Consider the following 17,411-nt stretch of genomic DNA (forward strand, 5'->3'; position numbering starts at 1 on the left):
GGGTCCACGGCTCCGCTGGCATTTGGCTGATTGCCTTTTCTGTACCGGAGTTTGGCCATTTGGATCTCCAGGTCTCTTTGTTTCCCCGCATAGGGGCCGCTTGAGTTCCGGCGGTGTGATAATTTGTTATGAGCATCGGAGACGGAGAAAGCGAGATCGTGGCCAAAGCCGAAGCACGTGATAACATCTTTCTTATATACAAATGTTAGGGTTTGGTTCGTACAGGTGCGTGACTACGGGGGCTCATAGTCGGCAGAAAACCACGATACCTGTAATACAGCAACACCCAGGGCTCCAACTATAGGTCCTGGATATCACGAACTATGCTTCGAATCTTCTTTCTGAGATATATCTTTAAGATATGATCTTTTTTTTTTCGTTTGAAACAAGCTTACTAGTATAATATGGAACATTTATACAAGGTATTTATCTTTATCTTTCCATTGGTCTTTCTAATTGTATTTCTACTTGTTTTTCTATTTGTGTCGAGCTTACAGTACAGATAGCGGTGTATTATGCGGTAAATGTTAATATAGGGCCAAGGGGGTTATTTCTCGCTGGCCGCTATGGCTCCCCGTGAATGACTGAAAGATCTGACAAATTATGCAGGAACACCATTCCTCACTGTCCCGTAGCTCTTCATTGTCCAGTTTCCAAAGCAAGCGTAGCTATACTCAGCTTCAACCAGAGACTTCTTTTGGACCTCTAAGAAAGTGGACAATTCGCACCAACCATCATCCCGGTATTCACAAGCCTCAAAGCTGGCATGGAGTGGAATGGTTCGCTGGTTTTGAATGAAGTGCACGTAGTAAGTTTCTCCACTTCCGGAAACATAATCAGCAGTCTTGGTCTTCTTAGAGCGCTTAGTCGACACTTCATGTGGTGCCTTGATGATTTCAATATTCAGTCGACCAGCAAAGGGAACAAGCTTGCTAGTAGAAAATTGCTGGTTTCTCGGTGGCCCGGTAAGTGGTAAATAATCGGAGAACTGAGTGAGTCCGAAGGCTGTCAAGACGGAAACAATGTTTGCGTCATGAGTGAATTCAAGGTACAGACTTTGGTTGAGGGGAAATGTAACAGGATTAGTATCGAGAGTCATGTTGCATCCAGTTTGGTTTGCAGGAGCAGTGACAAAGTGTCCCTCAACTCGAGCCAAGAATTCCTCAACCCAGTATTTGCCTTGTGCACGGCCGGTAGCACTGAGAAAGCCAGACATAGCAGCGAATTCAATATCCATGAGGTACTCATACCCTTCCCATTCTTCGTATGAGAATAGCTCGCAGAACGGACTATAGCCAACACTGATAGTTTCATACGGACACAAACTTTGAGCGTGGTAAGTGTCAGTAACAGTCCAGTCGTAAGACCCTGTCAAAGTTTTGAGATACGCAGTCCTGTCCTTCAAGTATGTCTCCATCCATGTACCGACAGGAGTCTCGATCGACTCCAAACTCTCAAGCTCCTTCGTGCATGCGTAGTCACCGGTGACCGCAGAGTCAACAGTAGCGAGAATATTGGCATTATCGCGCCAACTGAGGCCGAAGAAACCGGCAAGGAAGTTTTCGCAACTTTCCAACATGCGAGATTGCAAAGTCGTACGAACCACAATTTTAGAGGAGTTGTCGTAAAGATGACCGTAGTTGTAGTAGTTGAGGATACCGCTGTCAAAGAGTTCTTGTCGGCCGACAGGAACGAGAATCTCTTCGCCCAAGTTGTAGGTCCAGTCATTCAAGAAATCTAGCCCGCCCTTGAAAACAGTGCCATTCTTTATGGCGCTGGCGATACTTACACCCCACGAGCTTAAACCCTCGGATGAAGAGGGATAGCGGGAGCCATGGCGCTGAAGCATATGCATGTGGGTGATATTAGCCCCCTTAGGAAGAGGGTATTCGTCTACTCCGAAACCTTCTTTTGGCGAGAAGTAAGGGCTTTTGATATATAGTCAGATATTTGGTGATATCCACGAAAAATGTGATTTTTGATCCTACCTTTGATCACCCATCAGATGGAAGATGTTCCGGCCATTAGCGCCCTGGATTGGCTCCGACGTCTCCAGAGGAGCATTAGGCACATAAGTAGCCTGACCGAATTGTGCTGGGTTGGTCTGCGCTAGGAAGGGAGCAGCACCAGTCTCAATTGTACCTGAAAAGAGGATTAGCGATTTTTCAGTTGTCAAAATGAAATCAGTTCCTGACCAGCATAATTATCGGGAGATGTTTGGAACCAGTTGGCTTGAGTCTGAGATGCGCGCGGATGAACTGCATTTGCCTGCGCAACTGAGGCAACGGCAAGAGAAGCCACGACAGCAGCCTTTAATTCACCCATCTTTGAAGGATCAATTAAGTCGTCTCAAACCATCAGCCTGCTGTGGAAGCCGGAAGTCCTCTTATACCCGAATACATCCCTGCTCGATGATTCAATTCCATTGCACCGCTCAGATGTCGGCAAATATTGTGGCGTAGAAACGACTGTCGGCAAATCGGATGAAGAGAAGCCGTTTGAATGGAAGATTCAACTGGCTTCAATCACCTTCAAGTAGTTCACCACGTGGGGAGCAGGCAATCTTACGACGGGACTGATGGGGCTTGTCAGGGGGAATTGGACCAACTAGCGTGGGCTATTACTATAAGCGAGGGACTAGTGCCCGCGCTATCCCCAACCCGAGAAACCTTGTGCATACGAAGTATACGAACCCCAATTCTCAGTCTCGTTCAACAGAACAATTTGATTCGAGCATCCGGAATTAAATGTATAATTAATATAGTTATGCAGATTGTGTATTTACCTGGATCGTATCATATCCGACTTCCAACGTTTTATATGGCCGAATTTAGAAGGTGGTTCGTTTGTCAAATTTAAAGATTCTAAGTTTGGATAGGAACACTATAAAGCCCGAAAGTTTAGCCTGTATTATTCCGATTAAGCCGAGTCCATGTGCTGGAGGTAGTATAGTGGGCCAAGCCCCTCTAAAGGACCTTAGAAGTCCCATTCAGCCGGGAGAGGAAAAAGTGTGCTTAAACTTACAACTCTAGCTCTATGGGATTTAAATAGTAGATAGAGGTCAATCTCACAAACTTAAAAAGAAATTGGATTTGAAAGATTGAATAATACTAGTGTTTGTGAATTGTCTTGGTGATTAGAAGGTTGTAAGGAAGAACAGAGATATATGAATCCCATAAATCTTTCATGGCCAAATATTTATATTTCTTGAGAATCAAAAATCAGTCGCGTGCATCGCGTGCACAATGAACTATTCGAGAGTTCAAGGTTGTTGTGCATCTTAGAGTCGTGAAGAGTAAGTAAATGGAGAAAGGTCTGTTCTGAGATAGCCTCCAATGGTTGTTCTTCCCGAGATGCTGGATCCCTAGATTGTAGCATTCCAGTACCCATTTGCCAATAAACATCCAAATCAAGCTTGACTGTGGAGCCACGTAGGACACGTGCATTCCTGACCTGCATTCTTTGCAATCTTAACGTTACAAGCGAGGACCCCCCAGGTGCAAACCCCCACCCTGCAAAATCTCGGCCGCGGAGGAACCTGGCTCTGAGACGATACCATAGTACCAAGATTGATCAGCGAGATCCTCCTCTATATGGGATCCAAGTGTCACGGTGACCGAGTATGTTAAAGTACCCCTCAAAAGTACATCCCATCCGTCAAACACATGATAGATAGATTGCCGGAAACGGAAAAGCCCGTTGGATGTCAACTCCAGCTCGGAAATACCCGAACTACCCATGGATATGACCTAGAGCACAACCAAGATTAAACCATACAGCTTGGGATAACAATGTTATTATTCTGAGATGTGTATCTGCAGAGCGGGGAACTTTATCGGGAACTTTATCGGATTCAGAGAGCAAGGCGACCGCAAGAGGTACATAAGTACAACTATCGGGATTCTCGCAGACACTCCCGAAACCCAATTTAGCTCAGCAAATTCGTGAACTGTAGATCAAAAGATCTAGTTCAATGGACCAAAAGCTGATCGGCAGCTAAATCTTCACATTTCTCGGAAGATCGCCCTCGCATGGCTGAAGTTTGACAGGCTGCAGGCTTACTCTCTATGCCGCAAACGGTAGCGCTCAGTCTCAACACTGCGACTATGAGGGTGTTAGCTCTACTCTCGAACAAAATATTCAACATGGAAATAGTATTGGTATTCGTCTTGTTTGATCGTAAAGAAGGAGTCTAAAGCGTTTAACAGTAAGACTGTCAGACTTATATAGTGGGTGGTAGTACTAGTAATACCCGTGAGAGCCGCAGGAGACAAGAGCGACTCAAGTGGACAGCGCTTGCTCACAAATAAGGCAGGCACCATTTGCAACACCACAACACTGAAGCATCACAACCCCCCCCTCTCTCTCATACAAACAACTTTCTTGTCAATATTTTCAAATCACTGTGCTCCACTTGGGACTACCCCGACAAATTGTGACCTGCCTCTTTCCGTCATCAGCCCTGAGGTCCACTTTGCTGCAAGCTGCATGTGCGATGAATCCTTCCGTCGGACCCAGAGCTTTCACAATAGTGACTGACACATATCCAAACAAGCTGAAACGGGCTGACTCCTTGACATTTAACCTAGTGCGAAGGCGGACCTCTTTTACCAACTCCATCTCCACATTCCCCGGACCCACTCTCATCTGCTTCCGGTGAAGAGATTCCATCTATTCCGGAAGACCGTCAGAAAACAACAGATACTGCGTCAAGAAAAGATCTACAAACAAACAGCGAAAGGTGTGTGATGATTCGTATCCCCATTCCTCAATATATCTGTTCCCGGCGTTTCAGACTGCACCCGGCCATCTCAAGATGCAACTATCGACATGGAATTTACTTATAGCAGCCGATTGCCATACCATTTCACACAATTCTTTCTTCATTTCATTCCTGAATCCCAGCCTCCTGAATTTTGGGCTTAACTAAGTTTGTGGAATTTTAGAATGTCGTTCTCGAAGAAGACCTTGTTGGGCTTGTCTCTGCTGGCAGCACTGGGCCAAGCATCCAAGGAAGTGTGAGTGACTGCAGATCTGGCCTTACATTGGCATATTCTAGTAATTTGTATTATCGCAAAGTCTAACATTCATGGAATAGGAGCCCTCTCTTTGGCTACGGTACTGGTGACAAAGTCCGTGGTGTTAATCTGGGTGGCTGGCTTGTTCTGGAGCCCTGGATTACACCTTCAATTTTCGATGCGGCTGGTGCAGCAGCAGTTGACGAATGGTCTCTTTGCTCTGTCTTGGGCCAAGATGAATGCCGCGCTGTTCTGGAGCAGCATTGGAGTTCTTTCATCACGCAAGACGACTTCAACCAGATTGCTGCCACTGGTATGAACCATGTTCGAATCCCTGTTGGATACTGGGCCCTCGAGCGGCTGGATGGCGACCCGTATGTTGATGGCCAGCTGGAGCATCTCGATAATGCGATCGCTTGGGCACGAGGTGCCGGCCTCAAGGTGCTTGTTGATCTTCACGGTGGTAAGTACATCACAATCCTACTTGCAGATCGTATCTTGTTCTAACAGTTTTTCAGCCCCTGGCTCCCAGAATGGCTTTGACAACAGTGGAAAGCGAGGCTCCATTGGATGGCAGCAAGGAAGCAATGTGGAAAACACCAAGCCTGCCCTGGAGGCCTTGGCTAAGCGTTATGGAGGAGATACCGATGTTGTGACTGCTGTCGAGGCTCTTAATGAACCAAGTATTCCAGGAGGTGTCAACCAGGATGGCCTCAAGCAATACTACTATGACTCCTGGGGAGTTATTCGTGAGGCTAGCCAGGACACTACTGTTGTTCTCCACGACGGATTTGTGCCTACAGAGTCATGGAACGGATTTATGAGCGAGTCGACTGGTGTCTGGTATGTTATGATGGACACTCACCACTACGAGGTCTTCGACAGCAGCCTTCTTGCAATGGATGTCAATGCCCACGCCAGTAATGTCTGCAATTTTGTCAACCAGCACGTTGTCACCAGTGATAAGTGGACCATTGTCGGCGAATGGACCGGTGCCATGACTGACTGTGCCAAGTACCTCAATGGCAAGGGAATTGGGGCTCGCTACGACGGAAGCTACCAGGGCAGCCAGGCAATCGGAAGTTGTGACGGAAAGTTTACTGGAACTGTTGATGGATTGGCTCAGCAGGACCGCGACAACATTCGCCAGTTTATTGAAGCCCAGCTCGATGCTTATGAGAAGGGTGCTGGTTGGTTGTATTGGACCTGGAAGACTGAAGGTGCTCCTGAGTGGGATATGCAACAGCAGATTGCTGGAGGAGTCTTCCCCAACCCCGTTACTAGCCGTCAATTCCCCGGCCAGTGCTAGATCAGATCGAGTTCCTCTTTAATTCTCTTTTCGGTTTCAGTTTTATATTTTTCAATTGGGATTTCTTTGTTTGGAGTTGGTTCGGAATAGGCTGCTGGGACTTTTCGAGCTTGTTTTGCAAGCTAATCAGCCATTAGGAGTTTTAGGAGTATAGTTAGCCCAACCCTACTTGGAAGGGTCTTGATTCGGAATTAAACTTGTTATTTCATAAGGCTTCTAAACACGATGACATCTTTTTCTCAACCGGTAATCGGGTATTAACAAATATTGGATTGGAAAATTTCATAAATATCCGGTATAACTTAAGACAGAAACAAATTATAGACCATGCTAGTAGTGGTCTATTTGGTTTGGAGGTTACTAGAACGGACAAACTTTCGTATTCAGGTACAAATTTACAATATGATACAAATATACCAAGACTAAAATTTATGTCACCCTCTTGAACCCCAAATGACCTCAAGAAGACTTCGGGCACAGCCGCCCATTATTGTTCCACGAGTACGGCAGAGGATCAACAGTCTGAACCTCCCAATCCTCAGCACCAACAGCAGTAAGAGCAAAGAAAAGCCCCGTAGGATCATACTTCTGCTTAAGCTCATACAAGCGAGGATAGTTTACTCCATAGAAAGCCTCCTGCTGGTTTGGCTCAAGAAGATCTGCCTCGCTCATATATGCGCCTGAGTCTGGGGCGATCTCACGCAGTACATCCATCCACTCGGTAACGAAGAGCGATCTGCTCTTCACCACGTCCCAGGAAGATGTGAAATTCCACTCACTGCCGAAGATTACGTGGGTCAGGGTATCGCGCCATGCGGGTAGCACGGAGTTATCCTTTGGTGGCTCGACGGCGATACCGGTACCGCTGATGTGGAAACCGGCGATGAACAGGCCCTGGTTTTTTGTTTAGTAAGTTTTTTCCCCTATTTTTTCCCCTATTTTTTCTTGTTTTTCTTTACGTACCTTGTCTACGCCGTCTTTGTAAGCGACCCAGGTTTGATTTAGGAGGTCATCACACTGGAACACACTACGGGGTAGCAGGCGGGATGCAGTTTTGACAACATCTGTTCCCACATACTCCTGTGGAAAAGACACTTCCCAGGTGTCATGGCTAGAAGATTATTAGCTGGATGCTTGAGAACGTGATCACGAAAGGGAGCATGTAAATCATACAAGTTATCGGCAGTGTTCCACCAAGGGGTGTAAGTCACGTTGAGGCTGTCAAGAGTTTCAAACCAGGGAGCCACAAGGGCCTTGGTCTCAGATAGACTCATGTTTGGAGCGAGGAAAGACTCCATGCGGAAATAGTAGTCTGTGTCGCCAGCATACGTGGTGCCAATCTCAGCCGAGCTAGCGCCGATGTAGTAATAACCGTAAGTACCAGCATCAACAAATGTCTCAAAGTTGTCAAGATACGACTTCACAGCAGCCCAGAAGGCGTCCGGGCCTGGGGTGTCGTTGACTGTGAAGTTGAATGTCACGGAGGTAGTTTCGAGCTTGGGAAGAGCCTTCACTACAAGTGAGGTGACGACACCGATAGTGCTGCCACCGCCGCCGCGAAGCATCCAGAAAACATCCGAGTTTTCAGTTGAGCTAGCAGTGATGAAGCGGCCATCAGCCAGAACAACTGCGTGTTACCAAGTCAGAAACCTTTTCAAACATGAAGAGTGGAGTGGGGGAAAATTCATTCACCTTGCATAGACAGGACCTGATCAGCTGCCAGACCGTACATGCTGGACAAGGGAGAATGGCCACCGCCAGCAGTGTAGCCACCACCAAGACCAACGGTAACAGCTTCTCCACCGACAACCGAGTGACCAACAGACTTGGCAAACTCATAAGCCTCCCAGACCTGGACACCGGAGCCAAATTTCACAGCCGGACCAACATAATCATTGGCAGCCTTGAAAGACGGATAGTACTCTTTGTCCTTGAGGTAATGAGTCCAAATAGTGAGAGCACCCTTCCCAGAGGCCTTTCCATTGAAATCATGTCCGGTATTCTTAACAACTAGACGCAGATTCAAGTTGCGAGCAAGGTTGACCGCGAGCTGGATCTGAGCCACGGTAGAAACATTAACAGCGTACGTTGGGTAAGCGCCCTGTGTACAAGTACCAGTATAGTTATACGGCGAAGGCAAGCACGAGCGACCCTCGTATAGCGGCAACATAATAGAAGTGGGATCCGACATATGCAAATTTGAAGTAAGCCAGTCGGCAGTGATGGTCTCACACTTTGTAGCATCATACTCTGGCCAGTCTGGATAGCAGTATGCTGCAAGTGGAACAGTCTTGATCAATTTTCCATCAAGCAAGGCATCAAAGATGTCCCAGATTAGATCTATAGGCCATAGAAAATCACCGGGCATCACTTTGCAGCTATGGGAAAGACTTCGCTTAGTCTGCTTGGAGGAATCGGAGTTGTTCGCAAAGGCGAACATATTCGCCAGAGTTTGATTTTGCAGCTGTGTCGAGACATCGTTCAGAACGCCGTCGGTCAATTGAATTGACTCATATGAGAATGATGAAGCATCCGATACAGATGTGGCTGCTACAGTAGTCTTTACTGCTGCCCCAGCAGCAAGCGATGCGCTGGCGACAAGGCCAAGACCCCAGATACCCTTCATTGCAATTGATGATCACAATCAAACTGAAAGGTATAAACACAGGGGGAAAGAGAACCAAAATGAAACAAAATAAATAGGATGTAAAGAGCCAAGGAGTAATAAAGCCCCTGTCAATAACGTGGTTGAGCGGGACCACCGCTTGAATCTGCTAACAGCAACCGGCACTTCTGGCCACGCGGAAACGGAACCGAACTCTAAGTGTGTACGGCCGAGTTCTGGATTTGCCATAGGTTCAAGCCATTTTGTGTCTTCAAGGACCAGTGCCGACAACCATGCAGGATCCAGTGTACGAATAGTGCTCATTGGAGGGCTAGACGAACGCCACATTGCCCCGTCGCTTTAGTACGGATTATAGAGTGGTTGTCTAACATTTATACGGTGCTTATACTTCCTTAGGCATGGTCGGTAGAAACCTCGCATGCTTCATCCCTTGAATTTGCCGCCTACTATTTTCTTTTTTTTTCTAGCGTGATCTAGTCTCCTAAAGAACCCCAGCCACATTTCCCAAGGCCGTGTTTTCGTACTTTGTTTTGGTTGTTAGAGCCCATGAGAAATGAGCAAAGCTGTCAGGCGAGATAATTGGAATTCTCGCGAGTCATTAGTACCTTTTAGGGTTGTGCTTTGAGATTTAAGTCTCAAGTTTCTAAGATGATTTTCATAATTTCTTCTCAATCAATGCATATGTGGCATGCAAAATGCCCAAGGCGTGCAGTGCAACTTGAACCCGCAGAAATTTTCAACGCGGCACAGTATATTGCCTTGCATAATAACCCGCAGCTACTAGTAGTGTACGCCGCATGCGGGGGCACTCTCGATGAATACATTAGTTGACCTAGTATTATGATATTAGAATTGTTATTACCGACAGCGCAATCGCAACCCTTGCTCATTATCCCGTTAGCGCAATTTAGCGCAAAAGAATCCTCGAGGCTCACGCGACATGACCACAATCCAGTTATTTCTGGAGTGTTTCAAAGTCTTTTGGATCAATTTAGTTCTGAACCCAGAGTGTCGATACATCTGGATAAACAGTCGATCTTAAATCATGAGATCGACCCAAAGATCGATAAATAGTCAAATCTGTTCTTCCTGACTTCTTGGGGTTGCTTCGGAAGAACACCGGCCCCAATCTAAGAAAATCAGTAAACACGATGGTGAAACTCAAACGGCACGCAATTTATTTAGCGTCTACGGGGGAGATGCCGAGGAAATTAAGGTCGAAAGGACGCAGGATTTGAAACCCTACCACTCACTGATCCTGAATACGGCCTTCCAGTGGTGGAATTTTGCGGACTAACACTCGGATGTGGTCTTCATATGGATCTTTGTCCTATTCAGGCGTAGTGCACCGGCGTAAGGTATTGTATTCAAGACCCACCACCACTTAAAATACCACATACTGACCGATTAACATGAGATCTGGCTAAATCTGGTATTGGCAGTTTCATAAATTTCCAGTAGCATCGACTATGGGTTACCGATATTGCCCTGAAGGAAGAATTAGGTTGCCCCCAGGATTAGATGCGGCGATTGGGTCCAGATATTGGAGTATGCGAAAAGAAACAGGTTTTTGAATCATGTACCTAAGTAAGACAAGACTGTAGTTCATTGCATAGGGGCTTGATGCTTATGTACAGAGCCCGGCGCCGCCGAGTCGAATATTCTTCTATCGCCAGCTACAATTTGAATATACTAGTATGTTCATACAGAGTAAAGTGTGAGATTTAATTATGGGTTCAAGCGACAATTTACAACCCCAAGCTATTGGCTTGATCTTTGGCTTTCCTGCCGTCGCAACTGCGGCTGTGGTGCTACGAATTTACAGCCGAGCGTTGACAAGATCATTTGGTGCAGGTAGGCTCAATCTCTCCCCTTGTGCTTTTCAGAGGAGTACTCTGACTCGAAATAGATGACTGGGTTATCTGTCTTGCAATTGTAAGTTCTCGAACTGCTCAGATTTTGGGTTCGGTAGGTTGATAGATCTGCAGATCTTTTACTGGGCGGAGACGTTCACATCTTATAAAGGTAAGGTTCGCACGACAGGGCCACTTCGACAGGTGGTGCAATATGAGACTTATCATCATTTAGTAATTATCTATACCTACATTGGATACAACGTCGGGGATATTCCAAAAGATGCCCCTACTATATTGGGTTCAAAATACGCCTACGCGGTATGAGAACAAACCAGGATTTTCAAAGGAGACGAAAATTTTTCTTTGCTAAAACTGAACAGACTGAACTCATTTACAATCCAATCCTAGCCCTCGTCAAAACATCTATCCTTCTTTTCCTGCTTCGACTCACCGGTCAGAAAAAGTTGGTGCGCCAGGCCATCTGGGCATTGTTGATCTTGAATGGAGTTTCAGCTGCCATCACATTTTTCATCACAGTCTTCCACTGTTTACCTATCGCTTCTAACTGGAATTCGGCCGCGTACCCTCACGCAAAATGTCTTAACTTCGCCAACTTTGTTACCGGAACAGCCTCGGTCTCCATATTCACCGATTTTCTCGCTTTAATGCTGCCAACATGGATCGTATACGAGCTTCAAATGCGATGGAACCAGAAGATAATGCTAATCGGGATTCTATCATTCGGTCTCTTGTAAGTAATCAAGTCATGCTTTATCAACAGGATTCTTACAATCCCAGAACCGTTACTGCAGGTGTTGTCCGCGTGATCCTCCTCGATAACTACGATCGACACATTCCTGAAAATTACACCCACACAGTCCTCTTCTGCGTTTCAACAATCGAAGTCGGTCTATCATTTGTCGCCACGTGTGCACCATCTTTCAAACCCCTAGTCGCACGTTTCTTGCCTAAACTCTTCGGTGCTTCAGGTCGCTACCAAAATGGTTCTACTGGCCGCAGCGGTCGTGCTCGACAGGGGTATAATCTTCACGATGCATCGAATTTCAGCCGTAACCAACATGAACGCAACGTTACTCTTGTCGAGGCTAATGATGCGGAGGGGGGCTACGGACCTACACGAGGGGATACAAAAAATGGAATCACAATGACTACTCAGTTGGAGGTTACTTGGGATAAGTCCGCTCGTATGGAGCAGCATACCAATACAAGCAGTATGGAGAGTCTTGTGGGTGCAGATTAGGTCGATGTGTATTAAAAAAGTATGCATGTTCATAATAGAGGGAATCTTCCAGGACCTAGCTCTTGGGTCTTATGGATATGTTAGATTGGCGATCGATTTTAATGGACTCCATTGTTGTGGTGTGCCAAGCTTCGAAGACTTTCAATATCGAGTTGATTGGCCTAGTTTTATATGTATTCATAGTAGGCCGGCCGCTAGACTACTAAGTGCTCTACGACATGATCTTCAGGCATAATACGGAGAATACCGACATTCGTGGAAATCCCCGAATTGGCAATCTCCGCCCAATACGAACAAAGACCTTCAAAGTCATCAATTATCTCTGGACGTTGTCTGGCGACAGCTATAAATACTAGAAAACTTCTCATAGTATCCATGTTCAAAGCTCTTCCCTTACAGTTTTCTCTCAGTCACCGAAATACCCATTTCAACCACAACCAGATTGTCCAAGTATACTTTATCCATAAGTATGCTAGGCGCAAAACTCAGATTATACTACACGCCAGAGCAGTTAAAGCGGTATGGCGTCGAAAAATATGGACTTCTTCACACGTATCCATATTCACGAACAAATATTCCAGCGCTCCGAGATACCATAGGAAGATCCTGGATGAGTTCACTCCCGTCATATTCCCTCATCCCCGCATGGGGGAAATCCCTTGCTCTACACTGTCGGGTAGCTGGCGTGACGGATGTCCTTGAAGTCGAAAACTGGGCGGGTACTCTGCTATCTGGATGGCGAGCGAGAATCCACAGCTACAAGTGACTACTATAGACATGAACCCCAGGGGTGCCAACGTGACAAAAGCAAATATCGAGGATGCGGGATTAGTGAATAGGATTGAAGTGCTTGAGGGTGATGGAGTCGATGTTCTGACGCAGGTTCGTGAACAGGTTTTCGCCGGCTCGAGGCCGCTGTACGATTTTTTTTTCATCGATGATTTTAAGGGGAATGATTGGCGGTATTTTCAACTTGCGCGGGAGATTGTCAAGCCGAACTCGGTTATATGTGTTGATGGTGTGGTTCAAGATAGTCAGGTGGTAGACTTTGATGATTCTGACCCGTCTGTTGAGGGGAGTCGAGAGATGATTGAGAAGGCTGGGAAAGAGCCTGGTGTTGATTCTGTTCTTTTGCAGACAGTCGGTGAGAAGGGCTATGATGGATGGTTGTGGGCAGTTGTTAGTTGAAGTCGAGTTATCACAGTATGCCTTTTGGCGTAATAGGCTCAGAAATGATCAGAAATGGATTTAAATTGGGTATGTTGCTAGAATATTCTAAGAAATGGAGATTTTGAATGCAAATGCCAACGCGCACGTATGTATGCAAAGACGCAATGCAGAGCAAGAAAAACAATGGAGGTTATCAAAAACTTCCTACCGTCCCTCGGAAAGATACACTGACTTATATCAATCCCAGAGCACCGAAAGCAGAGACCACTTCACCATCAACGTTGACCAGCCACTCTTCCTGGAAGCGCTGTGCACCACCACACGCATGGATAACCTGTTCCAGGCGTTGACGGACAAAATCACGCATTGGGAATTGGTGGATTGCATCCGCAGATTCCCATTCATTTCGTCGGCGATTTTCGGGTGTTTCGACTTCCTCCGTGTTCTCTGGGTTGGCGGTTTCTGAGCCCTTGGCTGCGTTCCAGTAAACAAGGTAATCTGCATTGGGGTCTGAGCCACCCTCAGCGAGTTCAACGATGATATCAGTCCACATGGTGAAATAGGACTGCAAGTGATTCAGGATAAATGGAGGTGGGCCTTGCAGAGTCAGAAGCTGGGTAAGAGCTAAGGCATGCAACTTCTTCTGGTTGGTGCTACCTATGTTATCGTAATGTGCGAACCATTCGGTGAGAATCCATTGGAAAGCTTGTTCTTCGGTGGAGTTTGTTGCGGCTGCAACAGCAGAGGCGAAGATGGTAGGGTTTCCGAGCGCCAAGCGAGCAAGAACAGAGAAGTAATCTGTTTCGATGACACCAACGACATTTGAAACCTTTCTATGGGGTCCAGATGTCTGACTAGCTTCGTAGGCGGAGTACAAGCCCTCCAGAAGGGACTGGAGGAAGGATGTCTCGAGAAGTGATCGTGAAATGATACTATATGTTGACTCGCTTCCGCCATCGACGCTCGCAGCACCTCGAATCATCATTTCGACGAGGCGAGGAACTACTCCGGTCCGCATTTTAGTTGTGTAGGAAAGTGTTTCTTTCAAGGAGCTCAATAGCTGGTCCCGGACTCCATCACGGAGGACCTCTTGTGGTGCGAGGAAGATGTACGATTCCATGATGCTCAGAGCTTGAGGTGTACTGTCAGTTCCTTGTTCGATGATAGGGAGAACTGCAGGCATCAACGAGATAATCTCAGGCGAAGCTGGTGTGGGTGTCTGCATGATAATAGCAGCCCATAGCTCCAAGGCCTCGTCAATTAGGTATATGAATGTTTCCTGGATATCATGCGATGTTAGCGACATTCTTATTCAAGTTGAAAATAGTTCTTGATATTCCACACTCACAGAGTTGAGGTCTACAGATCCTTGGATGAGAGGCAGAATAAGTGAATGGTATCGAGCAGACTCCTGTTTTAGCGAATGTATGAGGGACGACAAGAGTGTCAATATAGCCTGTTTCATCAAATGCTCGTCCCCTGATTCTTCCCAAAGGGGTGGAAGCAGTGACAAGATGGCGTCCGAAAATGGAGCAATCTATGAGAATAGTTAGCATCGTAATCATCAAAAAAAGGTTGGAGAGACTTACGTGATGTTCCATCTTCACGACAACAACCCTGACAGTCTCCAGCAATCCCATTTTTGTTTCAGCAACGTCGACATCTTGGACCAAAGACATGAGGTTGCCTAGAATGGACGGTGCGTATGGAATGAAGGACTCTGGTGTAAATTCATACGGTTCCAGGATTTGGCTCAGCTGCCGACCGGCAGTGATGCGAACAACTAAATCATTCAATGGGTCTTCCTTGTTCAAGAGGTGCTGGAAGATCTGATAAACAGCATTGATATTCAGTTTCTCGTACTGGATGGGCACCCATTGCCCAAGAACCATGGGTATACGTCTCCTCAAGAGTCTGTATTCTTGGTCTTGGATTTGGACTTCAGGAACAACAGTGCCTTCCAAGAAGGTATTAAAATCCAAGTGCTGTTCAAGACTAGCTGCGGCTAGTCCGATCGCAGAATACAACGAATCTTTCAAAATGACGTCGCGGTTATCGGTTCCTGCAATATTTAGTTAGAATCGAAAGATCTAGGAGGTCAAAGGAGCTGAATGGTAGAAACTTACTTGCGAATGAATGGAATACATCAAGCAAGCGATCAATGAGTAGACCCTTGAAGTGAATAACAAGATCGAGGAATAGCTTCTCAGAGCATGAGCGGATCGAGAACTCCCAAGATGCGCTGCTCGTCTCCTCGCGCTTCTCCCACTGCTCGGGTTCCTCTTCCCATTCCTCAAAGTCAATATTTCGGAATCTGAAAAATTGCGTAACAAGAAGTTCCATAGTATCCAAGACGAATTTGTCAGTGAAGAGCTCAGTCTTGATCCGCTCAACTGCCAGTTTCCTTTCATCTTTATCTTCCGCAGTCTGGTATTTGAAGGTATGCACCGGATTGAAAGCCATCTGTGCGCAGGCTCTAATCAAAAGCAAGGCCCGAAGACCTGTCTTTTCTGGTAAAGATTGACCTTCAGTCTCGGAATCAACGCCAAGACTTACATAGACTTCACTCAGCTTTTGAAGCACCCTCCAGTAGGTCTTTACGAGGTCAATACTGTGCGCAAAGTGCGCAAAAGATGCTGCATGGGTCTTGGCCATTTCAACATGAAGCTTAGAGAGCTGCAGAATATGCTTCTGAATCGCTCTTTCGATGGAGTCGGGAAATTTTCCTGATTCGTTCACCAACGAGAGAAATTTTACAAAATGCTCATAGGTCAAAGTCCAAAAGTTTTGAACCTCTTGATCACGACCAGGATGTTCAAATCCAGCGATGATGAGGCGTCTCAGAACTTTGAGAGAGACTAGACTCTGTTCAATTGCTTCCAGCAAAGATGATTCATCGCCACTTCCATGTTCTAAGATTGACACCCAAGTATTGACTTTTTCCACATAGATATTACCCAGCACATGGAACAGCTCGGGTGAGACGGACTGAAGCTGCACTCTGGTTCTTTGTATCCGCGCCGTAGATAATTCTTTGATGATCTGTAGAAGAATGACGAGCGTGCGAGGAAGCTGAAGAGGGTTGGCGCCAGGTTGCGTGGAGGATCGGAGGGATTCGATGACGGTAGAGATTGCATCGGGCCTTGACATAGTCAGTTAAATATACTCCATCATGGTAACCTCATTTAAAGAAATTCGCACCAGTCATGAGGAAACTCATATCGAAGGATCTTAGCAATCAGCAAGGCGTTTTGAAGGGCGAGAGCACGGGCCGGTTCCATGATGCCAGCCTGCATGGCGCGCGTTTTGATCGTCTCTTTCTCATCTTTTCCGATCGCACTTCGTTGTCTGTTAGTTGTGTTTATTCGGGCCCTGTCCTGGGAAGCCCATCGTGGAACGTACTTGGTTGCTGTTTTTCGCCAGAACTTATCGATGCCATTTTTCAACTGGATAATCGCAAGGTATCGAACTTCGGTCGGGAGGGAGTGATCGCAGAACGCATCCTATTAATCGTGGAGATCAGCTAATGTCGGGCCACGGGGTTTGTTTCAAAGTCGACGACGAACGTACCTGGAGCAGAGAATGGTACGAGGGCTGTTTCTGCCAGGCCTGCAGCTGCGCAGTTCCCATCTTCAACTGTTGTTGACTAGAGCTAGCAGCCATGACCAGAGTGTTTACTACATTCTGGTAGCTCAATGGGCTTGCTTCGCCCGGCACTTCGATCGCGTGTGACATGATGGCGGTAGCCGAGAAAAAAGAAAAGTTGAGATCAACGATACGACCAGCTCAAAAGTGTTACAGTAGAGCCTGCGAGGAGTATAGATCGATGTTAGAAGAGGTCGTCCATAAATAAGGACCTCGGATGATCTGCAGCGATTCGGTGCGACAATCAACAAACGCATCCAACCTTCCTACAATTAAGCTTGACCGCGATCCTCCCCTCCGCGGGACCGGAAGTATAGTTTTCCCTGCCCGGCGGAAGCCCTAGGTCTGAACCCTAACTGAGGGCCAAATCGGGTTAGACTGACAAATGGAGTCCATGAAGTCACTGCGATGAGTAAGAGAGGGTCCTGGCGATATCATAGCTCCTAACCTTGTTTTCGAGGGTTCTCATTGACAGGTTCAGCTTTGTCTCTGCCAGGATGATATCTGTCGCATTCATCACTCTCAT

At 46.6% G+C, this 17,411-nt stretch overlaps 7 protein-coding genes across 7 annotated transcripts; 3 read left to right on the top strand and 4 right to left on the bottom strand.

Moving 5' to 3' along the window:
• Positions 1-601: 601 nt before the first annotated feature.
• N7478_004312 (histidine phosphatase family protein) lies at positions 602-2,325 on the bottom strand (the record flags this gene model as incomplete). The annotated part of the gene is made up of 3 exons (XM_056920526.1): positions 602-1,928; positions 1,989-2,142; positions 2,196-2,325. The coding sequence occupies 3 exons, from the start codon at positions 2,323-2,325 to the stop codon at positions 602-604; spliced, it is 1,611 nt and encodes a 536-aa protein (XP_056778563.1).
• Positions 2,326-3,476: 1,151 nt separating this feature from the next.
• N7478_004313 (uncharacterized protein) lies at positions 3,477-3,740 on the bottom strand (the record flags this gene model as incomplete). The annotated part of the gene is made up of 1 exon (XM_056920527.1): positions 3,477-3,740. The coding sequence occupies one exon, from the start codon at positions 3,738-3,740 to the stop codon at positions 3,477-3,479; it is 264 nt and encodes an 87-aa protein (XP_056778564.1).
• A 1,207-nt stretch (positions 3,741-4,947) lies between these two features.
• Positions 4,948-6,327, top strand: exg1 (glucan 1,3-beta-glucosidase; the record flags this gene model as incomplete). The annotated part of the gene is made up of 3 exons (XM_056920528.1): positions 4,948-5,018; positions 5,099-5,481; positions 5,537-6,327. The coding sequence occupies 3 exons, from the start codon at positions 4,948-4,950 to the stop codon at positions 6,325-6,327; spliced, it is 1,245 nt and encodes a 414-aa protein (XP_056778565.1).
• A 459-nt stretch (positions 6,328-6,786) lies between these two features.
• N7478_004315 (FAD-binding oxidoreductase) lies at positions 6,787-8,953 on the bottom strand (the record flags this gene model as incomplete). The annotated part of the gene is made up of 4 exons (XM_056920529.1): positions 6,787-7,221; positions 7,291-7,438; positions 7,501-7,954; positions 8,020-8,953. 4 exons carry the CDS (start codon positions 8,951-8,953, stop codon positions 6,787-6,789), a joined length of 1,971 nt encoding a protein of 656 aa, XP_056778566.1.
• A 1,730-nt stretch (positions 8,954-10,683) lies between these two features.
• N7478_004316 (uncharacterized protein) lies at positions 10,684-12,070 on the top strand (the record flags this gene model as incomplete). Its single annotated transcript, XM_056920530.1, has 6 exons — positions 10,684-10,807; positions 10,863-10,888; positions 10,942-10,978; positions 11,042-11,127; positions 11,190-11,560; positions 11,608-12,070. 6 exons carry the CDS (start codon positions 10,684-10,686, stop codon positions 12,068-12,070), a joined length of 1,107 nt encoding a protein of 368 aa, XP_056778567.1.
• A 735-nt stretch (positions 12,071-12,805) lies between these two features.
• On the top strand, positions 12,806-13,258 carry N7478_004317 (O-methyltransferase; the record flags this gene model as incomplete). The annotated part of the gene is made up of 1 exon (XM_056920531.1): positions 12,806-13,258. One exon carries the CDS (start codon positions 12,806-12,808, stop codon positions 13,256-13,258), a length of 453 nt encoding a protein of 150 aa, XP_056778568.1.
• A 214-nt stretch (positions 13,259-13,472) lies between these two features.
• N7478_004318 (putative importin 11) lies at positions 13,473-16,975 on the bottom strand (the record flags this gene model as incomplete). Its single annotated transcript, XM_056920532.1, has 7 exons — positions 13,473-14,519; positions 14,589-14,777; positions 14,830-15,302; positions 15,367-16,382; positions 16,442-16,579; positions 16,643-16,743; positions 16,811-16,975. 7 exons carry the CDS (start codon positions 16,973-16,975, stop codon positions 13,473-13,475), a joined length of 3,129 nt encoding a protein of 1,042 aa, XP_056778569.1.
• Between the last annotated feature and the right edge of the window lie 436 nt (positions 16,976-17,411).

Source organism: Penicillium angulare, assembly GCF_028827245.1.
Source record: "Penicillium angulare strain IBT 27051 chromosome Unknown utg000004l_segment0_segment0, whole genome shotgun sequence".
In the NCBI taxonomy this organism is placed as follows: Eukaryota; Fungi; Ascomycota; class Eurotiomycetes; order Eurotiales; family Aspergillaceae; genus Penicillium; species Penicillium angulare.